Consider the following 15,364-nt stretch of genomic DNA (forward strand, 5'->3'; position numbering starts at 1 on the left):
GTGACATATTCATGGGACATAACTCATGTACATATAAATTTGGGTCGGGCCGAGCTGCATTGGCTAAAATTACTTGAGCCCAAGTCTGATCCGAAAATTGATGGGGTCATGCATGTGATGCCAAGCCCAGCCCATGGGCCAAGCTAGCAGGTCCAAGCCTGGCTCATAGCTGGGTTGGGTTCGTCAGGTTGGGCGGGCTACCTGGCCCTTTGCCACGCCTTGTTGCAGACCAGTCCCAGGCCACAATTTCAGGACACTGATTTAATAATACATTGCACTGTCACAATTGACTGCATATAAACCAAATGGCAAAGAGCAGGTTTGAGATCACTGACACATCCTAGAAGGTACTTACTTTCATATAATAAAGGTTCCTCGTCTTCATCGATCTCAGCTTCTAAATCTTCCTTGAATTTCTCAATACGATCCAGTTCCCATTCTGCTTCCTCAAATGTCACTTGGGATTCTATTGCAGATTTGTCTATTATTGGGTCCCACAGTTCCAGGAATTGCATCGCGTACCTATCAATTGGCCGGAGTTGATTTTCAAAAGACGAACTTGCTTGTCCTGCAGCAGCTGCTGCTGCCGCCATCTGCTTGACATCAGCCAGCATGTCGACATCTTCCTCTCTCATGGCCAAAGTAAGAGCTCTTTCTTCATTCGAGTTACCCCCATTCAAGGTGCTATCAGTGTCCTTACTTACAATGGCAGTCGAGCTAGTGTTCACTTCACTAATCTTTTCATCAGGCTTTATATCATCTTCATTTACAAGATCCTCATCTTCTAATCTCCCAATGGCCTCTTCAGTGAACTCCTGATTGTCCACAGCCTCTTCCTGTTCGACTTTCTTCAAGGCCATATAATCGGCTTCATCTTCTGCATATTTTAAAGCAGCTTCAACATCTGCATTTGATAAATGATCCTCCACCCTGCTGTCAGAAATTTCAATCCCAGTTGATCGTCCTTTTTGCAGATTTTCAATAGGAAGTGTTCCATGACCTGAGAACAATTCCATTGGATCAAGCTTTTTAAAGAATTCAGTGTTGTAACCACCGCTCTGTATGACCAAGTCATCAAGTGCCCGCTTCTGATTTGCTTTCTTCAGTATATTCTCTTCAATTGTACTCTCACTAATTAGTCGATAAATATGCACTTCTCGGGTTTGCCCTATTCTGTGGCACCTATCTTGTGCTTGGTTGTCCATTGCTGGATTCCAGTCACTGTCATAAAAAATGACTGTATCAGCCCCAACCAAGTTAATACCAACACCACCACTCCGAGTTGATAAAATAAAAAGAAAAAATTTCGGGTTTGTATTAAACCGCTGCATCAACGTCTGCCTCTCCTCTGGTTGAGTAGAACCATCTAAACGCATATACGTGTAACCATACAAGTTAATGAATGCCTCAAGGGTATCAAGCATCTTTGTCATCTGAGTGAATATCAATGCCCTGTGGCCTTCCGATTTCAAACGCCTCAGAAGGACAGCAAGCTCCTGAAGCTTACCACAATCGAACTGTATGAGTCGCCTGTCAGGAAAATACACTTGCCGCCTGACAATGGCAAGTCTAATGGGTGAAAGAAGAGGAGCGAAGACCTCTGTGCATTTTTCCTTAAAAGCTGGGTGCATAAAAACGGGGGCTCCTGTTTTACTGCACCAACAAAAAGGTGGAGGGGCTCGTGCTGCTGGAATCGAAAACATAAATGATTCAATCAGGTTAAGCAGCGTTTCAAAGCGGTCCATCGGAGACAGGACAATATCACCAAGCTTCGATGAGAAGTCCATGTAGCAGGAAGGATTACTTTTCTGCTGATGAATATCGAAAACAGGATGCTTAATGGTAACCAGCTCATTCAGATTTGTACCATAAACGGGCTTCTTTCGGCACCGTAATGTATTCCACCATGCAATGGATGCTATCCTTTCTCTTATCTGCTTCACTCTCTCTTCGCGAAGTGCCTTTTGAATCTCTTCAAAAATGTTGGTCCCACGCGTTTTCCTTACACAGTCATGAGTCCTATAACTAGGTCCCACTTTCTCATGAGTCTCTGGATCAAGAACCTCCTCAATTAAACTTGATGGGGTACCAATGGCTAGTAACTCATCACTCTCCCAAGAAGTCATGCTGCTTTCATGATGAGTAAATAGAAATGATAAACCTGTCAGGTCAACTGTAGAGAATGGATCAGAAGCAAGGATTGTACAAACAGAAGAACTCAGTTGATGGTCAATCCCGCCCATGTCAAATGAGCTTATGATCGGACGGCCTTCGAAAAGATCTGGATGATTGCAAACCTTACGGAGCTGCATTATAACACTAATCATCCCGAAAAAATTTGCGCTTGCCAATGTCGCTTGTGTTTCAGAGCTGGCAATAAAATCTTCATACAAGTTCCGCTGCCTTCTTGAGAGCCTACAATATATTACATGTTCGTACTTCTTTGGGAGTTGCTTCTCCACATCCCTTTTCAACCGGCGGAGTATGAAAGGACGGAGCACATTGTGCAAGCGATCGACAACTTCCTTGTTTACCTTTTCCTGTCCTTCCACCATCCCAGAAATGGGATTACTGAACCAATCCTTGAATTCCTGATGTGATTGGAATATGTGCGGCATTAAGAAATGCATCAGAGACCAAAGCTCCATGAGGTCATTCTGCAGAGGCGTCCCTGTCAATAAAATTCGCCGCTTTGAGTTGAAGTTTAACAGAGTTTGCCACCTCTGGGATTTCCAGTTCTTTATCAAATGGGCTTCATCCAAAATCAGGTATTTCCACTTCTTCCGCTTGAATGCTTTTGCGTCCTGAATAACAAGCCTGTAAGTTGTGATACATACATGGAAGGAGTTGGCCTTTAACCAACCCTGCCTTTTAAACTTCCGCTCTTTTGCGCTTCCAAAGTAGGTCAGAATTTTAAAAGCTGGGCACCATTTAAGAAACTCAGTTTCCCAGTTGAGCATAACACTTGTTGGGACAACTATGAGGTGCGGTCCCCATATTCCCTTTTCACATGCAAGGTGTGCTAGAAGAGCAATTGTCATTATTGTCTTCCCCAGGCCCATTTCATCAGCTAGAATTCCATTGAGTCTCTTCTCATACATTGTGACAAGCCAATCCAAACCAATATGTTGGTACTCACGGAGAGGGTACTTGAGAAGGAATGGAAACTTTGTACGCACTTTGGTTGTTGAGAACGTGTTACCAGTAGGTTGTGCTGATCTGGCAGCAGCAGCTGCATCAGCTATTATACTTTCACTCTCCTTTCCTTCAGATTTTTTATCGGGTTTCACTTCCATTTCCTTTGTAACAAGATGTACTTCCTTGATGTCACCCAATTCGGCTTTTTCAGCTGCACTTTCATGCACAGAAACACTACGGCTTTTCAGTCCAATGTCCTGATCTGCTGAATGATCGTCCTCAGAAGCTGGGGATGCACATTCCTGGGTGTCTTCATCAGTGAAGCCATCCTAAAAAATAGAACCGGATTACTGAAGAATAACAAAAAGCAAGTAAGTCAGCTACATATAAAAGCACCCTTCCTACCTTTTTATACCTTGCAAGCAGCTCTTCTACAGGCATCTCGCTCTCCTGTTGCAGTAACTTGATCTGCAAAACCCCAGCTGGATTCAGAGAAGCTAAAATAAAAGCAATGGACAAGTTGGTTCAACTGCGAAAAAAGTTAAGTTTCAGGCAAAATGGTCGAATGAGTTGAAACCCATTACCAGACCACATTCATGCAAATGTGTTTCAAGTACCATAGAAAATGACAGCTCAGCAGTTTAGATTGATTGGGATCCATAGCCAATTACTTTGTGAAACTACATGGTAAAAAACTGTAAATAATACCATTAGAATGAGGACTATGCAGCTATTGGCATATTTCTACATGTGGGGGCTATCTCTACACCCACCCTTTCTGATAACCAAAAGTAGGAAAAAAAGTGTTAATCAGAGATGGGTGGAAGTAATAGATTCCCTTATATACATATTACAGTTGGCCCCAATGCCGAGGACAACTGGGTCAAAAGGTGACATCTTTACTCTTTTGCCGGGGCAGTATCTGTATATGATTAGGCAGACTCCATTGCAGGGTAAGAAAACTTCATCAATTGAAGGCAGCACCCTTTTTGGATAAATAACAAAATCTTTCACTTGACCATGGCAACACAGATTCAAAATGGTGTTTAATCATGTTTATAGGGAAACAAATGCTATTGCCAACCCACTAGCGTTTCGAAGCCCACTATTGGTATTAGTTTTTTTTTTTTTTTTGAAAGATGGTATTCGTAATATATAACCATTGTCTTAATAGAATTTTGTAGTCTTTTATCTGTTCTAGTAAATAACTTTCGGTTGTTGCCAATCAGGAAAAAAAAACATTTGCGAAAGAAAAGAAAAAGGAAAAGAAAAGTAAAGAAGATTGAGAATGTCATATAAATAGTAGGCGTATTTAGGAGTGTATGTTTTAGACAGCATCAAATAAATACTAGCTGTCATTTTGTTTGCATCATAAGTATACCATGATTGAGAAAGACATAGTATATGATCCTTGTTCTTGGATTTCATTCTAGTATATAACTTCCAAAGTTGGAAGAAAACTAATCGCTGCTTATTTGCAGGCTGCACTCCTACATCGGTAACCATATCAAGTCTTGAATAAACTATCTTTTTGTATTGAATTATAAATCAATTTATGTGAGTTAAAACTTCTAAATTGTGCTGAACAATTTTATTTTATTTTTTAAAAAGAAAGGGAAAAAAAAAAAAAAAAGAAGATAAAGAAAAAGAAAGCGACCTACAAGAAATTGACTTGGAAGGCATCTTTACCTCATCCATGGGGTCATTTGCTTCTTCCTTTGACAGCTCCTCCTCCTCAGACAAGGTCGTCTCATCATCCTGCATGTTTGAAGTCATGACAAGAGAAGCCATAGAAATAAACTGGAGCTTAGCAAAATCAGAAACAAACCATAAGCTCTTTGATTCTATGTAAGACTACCCATCTACATGAGTATATAATATTCTTCTCAGGAAAACATCTAAAGAGTATTACGGAAAAGATAAAGTTGTGTGGACAACCTCAGAACTTAAAGATTGGTGTGTGTGTGTGTGTGTGTGTGTGTGTGTGATACGCACGCGCACAAGCATTCCACAGCACCGTAGCTCGTTCTCCCAGTGATAATTGGTAATATAGTATCAAAAGAGCCTACTTTGTCGAATGAGGGTTCCTATTGCATGTAACTAACAATCAGCTAGAATTCTGAAGATCTGAATGACACTCTGAGATTGTCCCACCAAGGTAAGCATGAAAATGTCTTTGCCACAGATGTTTCATTTTCAGAAGGCAACACAACTGTAAATCAATATGTCATCACGTCCGAGTATTCTAGTAGATGTAGCAAATTTACCAGACCAGAACCCAGGCTATGGAAGAAGAGTGCCTTCTTAGAGAAAAAAGAGAAATAAGCTCCCCCTTTTCTAAGGGATTCTATTGATATCTCTAAATGGAGACTTTCTGGAGGCAGCTATCTGATAGACAGGGTCTGCTCAGGGCAACAGGACACTTATTTCTCCTACTGTGTAACCAGCTCACTATGCTGAGAAATTTGGTAGCGGCAGGCATCTGAGGTCTACAAAAAACTCACATCTCTCCTACATATTCTGGTACTCCAAATGAGGAAGAAAGCAAGGCTGCATAAAACCAATTTCATGGGGGCAAAATGTATATTAACAGAAAAGAAAAGAACAATATCAGCATTTTTACTGAAAAGGATATCTTTTTTTTAAAAAGGTCCCCAGAGAATATCATTATGACATTCCAGCCATTTCAAAGTATCCTTGTAATATTCACAATATTTAATCCCATAACTAAAAACCACATCCAGTATCATGGCTCACACATAATGTGGAACGAAATTGAATAAGACAGAATTGGGTGGCTATGAACTAACCCATAAACAAGATATGGACCTATGGATGAATTTTGGTGCTATATGTACCTTTTCTTCTCCAGTACCAAGGACATAATCCCCATCATTCTGCAAAAAAATTAACCTAATGAATTAGTAAGCAACTTCACATGAGTATATCTAGAGAGGATGCTGTCAAAATTTGATCTTCCAACAGCACAATGAAATAAATGATAGCACAAGCTCAGTTTTTGTTTTTTGTTTTTTGAATGGTTACTGATTTTATTGAAAATCCGCAGCAAAGGCAGGAAAGAATACAAAAACAGAAAAGAAAGAAAGAAACAGAAAAGTACAATCCCAAGCTCAGCTAAATATGCAAAGACATGATAAGAGGAAAATAAGAAGTGTAGCATGGCCTTCCAAACATGTGCTTTATATGTAGGAAGAAGTCTGACCATCTTCTACTCATTCACTTTCTTTGGCAAGAGATATTTGGTCCTTGTCCCTTGACCGATTTGGGGTCTACTGGACTTTATTCAAGTCCATTGGTGAACTGATGTTGGATTGTCATTGTAGTCCATTCAAGGGCTGACTGAAGATCGTGTCAAAGATTGCTGTCTTTGGCATTCTATGGGGTGTGTGGACGGTGAGGAATAGTAATAAAAGATTCTTTGAGTACAAAGCCATTTCGGTAGAGCCCTTAAAAAGAAGATTGACAATCACAATCATTAATTGGGTGTAATAGATAAAAGAGTTCTAGTGGTGTTTCATCTGTGGATCTGTTGAGGGACTGGTCTTGGGTGAGGTACTGATAGTTGTCTTGGTTGAGGGGCTATGGGTGCCGTATGCTGCTTTCCCTTCTTCTTCTTCTTTTGAAATCTTTGATTTACGATGGCCTGGTTGTGGAATGACGAGAAGGTCATTTGCTGCTTTCCCATCTCTGTTTGCATTTTCAAGGTTTTTAAAATTTTTATTTTATAACAGAAGTGTCTTCTTTTTTATCTTAATAGAAGTCCCACCCAATAGACAAAAACCCAGCTACAGAAATGCAACCTCACATCTCACAGGATTGAGCAAAATATTTATCCACTTTGAGCACAAATCTGAAAACAAACAACCAAAACATACTGGGATATTAAGGGCCCACTCAATGTTAGTGGCTTTGATTTTGACAAATACGCCAAATCTCAAAACAAATGGCTAAAGGGGAAGTCTCCACATCATCTTAACCTTTCCATTAAGGGACCACTACCCCAACACATACAACCATTCGTTCATACAAAGATGCCAAATCTTTGTTTTTTGTTTTTGTTTTTCTTTCTTTTTGAAGGTATTGACAATTTATATATATATAAAAGCACAGAAGGATCAAATTTACAAAGTAAATTACATCCCAGCTAAGAGCAACCAAAAACAAGAAACCCAACCTATTACATTCATCTTAAGACTCTTATATACATCTGCCTCCAAGCCACCCTTGTTTTGGAAGCACCAACCATTTCTCTCCCCCCAAATAGCCCATAAAATAGCTATCGTAACTAATTTTCGCACCAAAACCTCCTTTTTGCTTGTGCCACACCCAGGCCATGCTAGTAAAAGACCCATAATAGACCCCGGCATCACCTATGATATGCCAAAGAAAGCTATGAATCTTTCCTACACCTTCCATACGAAAGGGCAATGGATAAATACGTGATCCACCGTCTCCTAGATATCGCACAACAATTGGGGATTACTAGTGATCTCTTCTGGAGATTATCAATAGTATCTTGTTCCTACCCACCAACCGAGTAAATGCCGCTACTTTGCGAAGGATGCCAGAAGACCAGACAAAAGACAAGAGTCCACTTCCATCACCCGAATAGGGTTGTCCCAGTAAGTCATAAAAGGAGCGCACAAAAATCGCCTTGATTTTTCCAAGAACCGCACTATAAAATCCTTCTCACCCGAAGACCTCTTGAGACATTGAAGCCACTCCAATAGATGCACAAATTGTTCCACTTCCTCATTTGACAAGTTCCTTCAGCAAGGGGTAGACCACATCGAAGAGTCACCAATGAGCCTGAAACAATGGTCAATGGTCACCTCTAGATTCACCATTGCTCTTGGTAGAGCTCGAAAAGCTTATAAAAGCGTGCATTGCCCAATCTGCAAATCCTTCCAAAATCGAATCCTTTTCCCTTGACCCCAAGAAAAACGAATCCCTTAAACGTATTCATCAAGGACGTGACTTGCCTCCAGAACTCGAACGCCTTGTAAAGCGATGATTCCTACACCCACCATCCCCCTTCATAGATACCGTATATACTTACAATTATTGCTTTCCAGAATCTTCCTTCCTCCAACCTAAGCCTCCACAACCTTTTACTAGAAGAGCTTCTTTTTTTTTTTGGGTTAGCTTGTTAGTACGCACCCATGTCAGTACACACACTCCATGTTAGCCACCCCCGCTAGGGATCGATACCAAGACCTTTTACTAGAAGAGCTTGATTCATTTGTTTTGGTTTCTTACGCCAACTCCCCCCTCCCTATATAGTTTACATGCCTCCTTCCAATTTAAGAGATGGAATGTACACTTCACCTTGCCACCCTGCACAGGAAGTTCCTTCTCAACCTCTCTAAACTTTCTACCACCGATGCCAAACACTTAAAAAGCAGCGTAAATATATTAGTAGATTCGACGTAGCTTCTTTTAGAAAACATCAATTTACCCCCTAACAATAGATGTCTACTTTTCCACCTAAATAGCTTCCTTTCGACCCTTACAATAACCTTGTTCCACAAATGTTTGGTTGGCTTACCCAAAAACAAAGGGAACCTACGATACATTGATGGAAGAGATCGGACCGTGCACGCTACGACCTCCACCAATGTCGCCACCTTTTCACTAGAAGGGTATACACCAAATAATTCACTTTCGAAAATATTAACTCTTAGACCCGAGACCAAGGTGTGCCAAAACGGTGTATCGGTTGTTAGGTAATGATATCGGCAAACCCCGATATGTGTTACGAGGTTGTAATGATGTGACCCTAGAAAACTTAGTTGTAACAGTTGTTACTGAGGTTGTAATGGACGTTATGAGCGCAATGGTTGAATCCACCCATGCCGGTCGAAAAACAACCATTTTTTAAATAAAAACCCTTCCAAATATCGAGTTTTCCACTTTTCTTCCCAATTCTCCACCTTAATTCAATTTCAACCCACATTGTGCACAAAACAAGATTAAAAAGTATTCATTTAAGGTTTTTGAAGGGATAAAAGCTTCGAAGGCCATTTTGGGGGAAATAAAAAATAAAGGTAAGTGGTTCATTTATTTATTTTTAATGTCCTTATATGAGAATGGGATATTTATGAGAACATTCTTCTTAAATACAGTTTTACCGTAAAATGCTTTTAAATCTAATATTTACCAAATCATGCTTTCTACTTTATAGCTAAGAGAGGTATTTTGAAGGGCTAAATCTCATGTCCTAGAGTGGGTTAAGCATTAAAGCTCATTTCTAATTTTTCGGAATACTGGTGGGATTTGTAAATTTGTTTTGGTTTCACACTTGTAAATTTGTAGCTTCAGCCTTTTAGGAATATAATTGTCAACGTTAAAAAGAATACTTTATAGCCAAGGGTGAAAAAACATTTTTACCCCATCCATTTTCATCCATCTTCTCACGTGGAGACCGGTTGCAACCGGTTGCAAATGGGCCGAGTACGTAACTGGCCCCCATAAAATCCCTAAAATCACATCTCCTCATTCTTTGAGCATATTTCTCTGCTCTCTTTCTCTTTCTTAAAAGTGCCACCATTGTTGTTGCCTCGACCGCCACTTCGAAGGGCCATTGTTGGCATTTTCTCCACCGCTGAAAAAGAAAAAAGTAAAAAAAGAAAAGCTAGTACCACTATTCATATGCAGTAAGATTTTTATTATTTATTATTTATTTTCTCCCAAATTTAGGGAGGTTCTTATTGTTGCAATGTTCCTTCTCCGCCAAAGGCAAGCTCTGTGGATTCTGCAGTAGCCCTAGGTGCAAGCAAGCTCTCTTTAAAATCATTTTGGGCCACTTATTAAAGGGCTAGGAGTTTTCCTCTCTTAGACTTTGTTCCATAGACCATCCACAACAGGACCATCATCTCAATGGTTTGGATCACTAATCAATGCACACCCATCCATGTAAACTGAAAGCCTGAACTTTATTGTACAAACACTGGCAGTGGCAGACCATTTCATAATTCATCGTAATGGAAATCCAATGAATGAGGCATCTAAAGCGGGTCCCACCATACCAACGTTGGATCACTAAACAATGGGATGGGATCGACTTGTACAGACTGGAGAAACTGAGGAAATTGTGCACGGGCATGGTTTGGAGTTACATAATACCTCTTTCTCTTTGGCCGTTAATTTGTGTTGAGAATGAACTTAGCTTTCTAGATTATTTTGATGTTGGTTTTGGTAGGTTTTATTTGAATTTTCGATGGGCCAAAATAGGCCCACTTATGATCACGGTGGACCATTAGACAATCATGTTAGCTTCTTGAGTAGATAGAAGAATTTGATTGCTCCGAACACAAAATCACATGTACTTCTAAATGCATCGACTTTTCCACTCTAGCACGTGTAGCTTATCTGAGCTATTCATTGGGTGGGACCTAGTGTGATGGTGATCTGGCCCAGAAATATAGGCCAAAAAACTATCAGTTAGGCACGCATGTGACTGTCCATTATTTTATGAATGTCTGGCCTACCTGGCTATTGACTAGTCTCATTTTCTGGCCAGATCTTCCAAACAATGGGCCCATATGATACATGGCTAGGATGTTCTGCACAAGTGAGGGGTAGTACACGTGGCTACCTGTATAGGTGTTGTGTATGTGTGCGGTGGGGGCATCGCGAAGACCAGTAAGAAAATCTGGTGCTTATGTCTGCATGCGGGAATCTGGTCAATATGGCCAGAAAAGAATCGGTGATGCTTCAAGAACAGTACTAGCAGCTCTACGGAGGTCTACAAGCTAGTGGTTGGTATTGTTCAGGATTGGGGGGCTGCCCCACAATGTTATCTTAGCTCTTCCTTCGCTTATCCACTTGTAATATAGTTTCGGTTTTCTCTTTTCTGGTTTTGTATTTTTTTGGCCTACAGCCTTTTCGAATAATATTACCGTTTCTCATTAAAAAAAAACAAGCTTATTTTTTCTTTCTCTATTTATTTATTTCTTTTTGTGTTAGGTGTGACAATCCCACTACATTGTCTTGTCCTATTGGCAATAATTTGACAAACCCACATGAAGAAGAGCCCATCGATGACAACAAACTCGGTACTCTATCTACATTCTTAGATGACTTGCATACATCTGATGAAGAGCCCATCAACAATGTGAGTGAAGTTCAAGAGGAGAATGTGGGTTAGGCACTGGTAAATGTTAATCACACGCCTATCCCAAATCTTGAAAACAATGATTTCTGCTGCTATCGATACCTACCCAATTAACCAAATTAATCGATCGAGCCCAATTAACCAAAAGCTGAGGAACAATCAACCAAAACGGTTGAGCCGGCAAGGTACTTAACAGGGCATGCAGAGAAGGATGGCTAGCAGGGGTACCAAACCAAAGCAACTGATCCGAGGTTGGGTGGGAATAGGAAGGAAGAGAGCGATCAATACAGCATCACATGATTATCCAAAATCTTGAAAACAATTTTGTGATGGAAACAAAGTATCTTGGAGATGAAATTATGGTTGTATCATCTCGAGAAGTGTGGAAAGGGAGGACATTTCCGAACAAGGATTCTTTCAGGAAGACACTAAAACGATTTTCCATATACTCGAACCTGGAGCTGAAGCCACTTCAAACAAGTCCAACAGCCGTCACAACTCACAACCAAATGCGCCCAAAGCAATTGTCCTTTAAAAAAAAAAAGAAGAAAAAGTAACAGATATTCCTTGGCGCATACATGCATCTCTTACAGGTATTAGTCAGACATTTGCAGTCAAGACATATAATCCAACTCACTGTTACACAAGACCTAGCATAGGGCGTGGCCATGGGCAAGCAACCAGTAGAATTGTAGCAAAATTTATAAAAGAAATGCTTCAGGCACATTTAAGTTACACGTCATAAGAGATCACTATAGATTTAAATGAAATTGGGGTATTAATTAGCTACAAAAAAGCATGGAGAGCAAGAGAGATAGCTCTCAATTACATCAGAGGCTCATTTAAAAAATCATTTAACATCCTTCCTGATTATTGTGCAGAGTTACTAAGGATTAACCTTATCACACATTTGCATGTGGAAGACAATGGGTCATTTCACAGATTCTTTTGGGCATTTGGTTCATTTATTAGAAGTTCAAGTCATCTTTGAGATCGTTGATTTCTGCGTGGAAAGTACCCGCTAAAATGCACCCTGGGTTTCCAAAATAATTGTCCAAAACTGCCCAAAACCCCGTAGCTAAGATCTTTACAAGAATTTTGTACAGAACGCCAATCAAACTAATAGGGTGGAAGTTGCACAAGCATTCAGCCCCTTTAGTCTTCGGTATAAGACCTATGAATGACACCCCTAACTCCGACAAGACACGATCCCTCCTAGAATTTGACAAGAAAGCTAAGAAGGTCGCCATTAACTAGTTCCAAAAAGGTCTGGAAAAAGCCAAAGGAAAATCATTTAGTGCTGGAGCACTGTCCCCACCCAAAAAATTCGTAGCCGCCTTGACCTCTTCCACAAAAATGGCTTCTCAAGACCTCGGCTTCAAACGACGAGAATAGGTTGAGAGACAAGTGGTCTAACCAAGGCATCTCCCAACCCCTCATCTGCCAACAAATTTTCATAGAATTGCACAATGGTCTTGCAAAACTAGTTTTATCTTTTACCTTCCTGCCATCCACCATTACGCTATGTATCCCGTTGTTTCTGGCGAGCACTTGCAATACCATGGAAAAATTGTGTTCTTGACCCCCTTCCTTCAGCCACGTTGCGGGAAGCATGGCCTTCATTTAATCTCTTCTTCCAATAGCCGATTCATATACTCCTAAGGTAACTTAACCCTCAAAGCCCTTTGCCGAAAATTCACCACTCCCCTCCTTCGCATCAGTGGCTTGAATGTCATAAAAGATGGCTTCAATTTCTGCTTCCCCTTCCCTGAAACTTCTCTTTTCCAATCTATAATCTTCCCTTTGAGGAGTTTTAGCTTCTTGTATGATTTGAACCCTGCAAAGCCTTCCACTCGGAAAGAGCACCACCATTCTCTCACAAGGTCCGCAAAACCCACAACTTTAAGCCACATCAACTCGAAACTAAAGGTCTTAGGGCCTCAATTGTCCTCATCAAATTTTATAAATAAAATTATCATGCAAAACCACATCTAATAGAAGTTTTTTTTTTTTTTAAGTTGTATAATGCTATTCAAAATGCAACATTTTGATGCATCAATCAGTTACAGATTATATTTTTCCATCAATCAGTAATATCAATGAGACTTGCTTAGCCAAAACACATTTTCAATAAAGCTCGTATACACGCCGCAATGCCAGCATGGCATGGTAGGTCCAAGATCCAATCCATCTATCAGAAACGGCACTACTATACTGAAACCCTAGCCCAAGAGTCAGGCTGTTCCATTGGTAAGGAGGGCCACAGTTTTAAAAACAAATGTACAACTTTGAAAAACTTGGTTGAAGTTTTCTAACCCATCAATCTATTTCCAACGTTGGTTCTCAAATGTTGAGTGGACCAGATTCCAACATTTACATGGTCAGGACCAACGTGAAAGATGGATTGGTTCTCGCACCTGTGCCATGCTGGCACATGGGTGGCGTGTAGATGAGCTATATTGCATGCATGTGTGCACTTAGCAAAGCTCTAAAATCACATCTTTTTCAATTAATTAACAATGTGATGTTTTGGACAACCTCTCATAAATTTATAGCCAAATTTTCAAATTGTTACTTAAAAATCACTGTAATCGAGGATGGCCAACTGCAGTATCCCATGAAAGATCAACGACAGAATAGAGAGTTCTCCAAATTATGCCAAAACATACACAAAAGGAAAGGATGCCCTCACCAGCTCATCACGAAAATCAAGTGGCTCATATTCTTCATCAGATGTCCAGCAACCCTTTGAATGAAGTTTGGATTGATATGTCTTAGCTACTGAAATATGCTTCTCTGACTTGAAGACTTCACCATTATTTTCTCCCTGATATGAAAAATAAAACATAATCAGATGATTCAGGGAAGTTTCTGCATTTTGCCAATTTTCATGGAAATGATGTGCAACTTACAAGGTGCTGAGTGGAAGCAGGGGCTGCGTTATTTGCATCAATCTCCCCACCAACAGGTTGATGGTCTTCCCACAATGACAGAAGACTATTTGTATACAACCGCTTCTCAAGAAGCTTGGGCGTTAACGAGCCATTTACTTGGTTCCCATCATCTGACAGTTCACTAAACGAATCAGAACCAGCCAATTCTCTCACTACTGCTTCCATCATCTTCAAGACATTATTTCCACTTACTTTGTTCTTACCCTTAGTCAGATATTTTCTGTTCTTGACTGATTCAGCTGCATCTTCATCACTTTCTGGGCTTCCTTCCCTGCTAACTGAGACTGATTACATTGATCACAATTAAGGGGGAGAAAAGGCACAAGATCAATGCCATATGTAGTATTTTAGAAAGTAAAACCCAACTCACACATTTTTTAAAGTTTACCTTTGTTCGTAGCGTATCGCTTGAGAAGTTCCTCAAGTGGTAGATCTACTTCATCTTGCAGAGCTGCCAATTCTTCTCTCCGTTCTTCCTCCGTTATAAGAGCTTCATCCTCTTCAATGGTATGTTCATCGTCTTCCTGCAACAGCATAGTAACATAAAGAGACCATTTTCTCATGCAGCAAGCAACACATGCAAAGATGTCAGAGGAGTGGAACCTTAGCTCCTAGATTTCACTCTATTCTAAGGTATAAGTATCACTAAATGAGCTTCACAAGTAAATAGCAAACTACAATTTTCCAGCCCAACCGAAAATTAGATAAGGGTAAAAAAATTTTATGAGGTTGTCATTATGAAACTCAGCTTCTTAGGCAAGAGTCCCATGTCCAGTGTTCGAAATATCAGTATCGTGTTACGTATCGCACCCTTGGGATACAAATACGTATCGGTTATCGCATAGGATATATCGGTTGTATCGCGTAATGTATCGCTGTTGTTGGAAACATGGGGAAACATTGGAAATTGGTCGAATTTTTCAATGAAATTTCAGTGATTGTTAAAAAAGACATCGATACACTTACAAATCAAAACATTACAAAAAAACAAGTGTACATAATAAGTTTTCTTTGTATGGGGTCCTAATCTATGCGCTGTCTAACTGAATTAATGCAAGTATATTCAAAGTTTACTCATATAATTTATAAATGTACGAAGACGTGGAAACACAAGCAATATATTCAAAGCAAAAGA

At 40.1% G+C, this 15,364-nt stretch overlaps 1 protein-coding gene across 5 annotated transcripts in view; it reads right to left on the reverse strand.

Moving 5' to 3' along the window:
• Positions 1-15,364, reverse strand: part of LOC131237877 (protein PHOTOPERIOD-INDEPENDENT EARLY FLOWERING 1-like) — a 36,822-nt gene that overhangs the window by 5,269 nt on the left and 16,189 nt on the right. For 4 of the 5 annotated variants that reach the window (XM_058235919.1, XM_058235920.1, XM_058235918.1 and 1 more), the window contains 8 exons: positions 14,618-14,753; positions 14,433-14,513; positions 14,188-14,339; positions 13,968-14,102; positions 5,997-6,035; positions 4,828-4,896; positions 3,544-3,606; positions 356-3,467 (listed from right to left, as the gene is read on the reverse strand). In XM_058235919.1, coding sequence (XP_058091902.1) covers positions 356-3,467; positions 3,544-3,606; positions 4,828-4,896; positions 5,997-6,035; positions 13,968-14,102; positions 14,188-14,339; positions 14,433-14,513; positions 14,618-14,753 — 3,787 coding nt within the window. Of the gene's footprint in view, positions 1-355; positions 3,468-3,543; positions 3,607-4,827; positions 4,897-5,996; positions 6,036-9,549; positions 9,776-13,967; positions 14,103-14,187; positions 14,340-14,432; positions 14,514-14,617; positions 14,754-15,364 lie in introns of those variants that run through there. The other variant, XM_058235922.1, reaches the window with a different exon arrangement.

This window comes from Magnolia sinica, chromosome 2 (genome assembly GCF_029962835.1).
Source record: "Magnolia sinica isolate HGM2019 chromosome 2, MsV1, whole genome shotgun sequence".
In the NCBI taxonomy this organism is placed as follows: domain Eukaryota; kingdom Viridiplantae; phylum Streptophyta; class Magnoliopsida; order Magnoliales; family Magnoliaceae; genus Magnolia; species Magnolia sinica.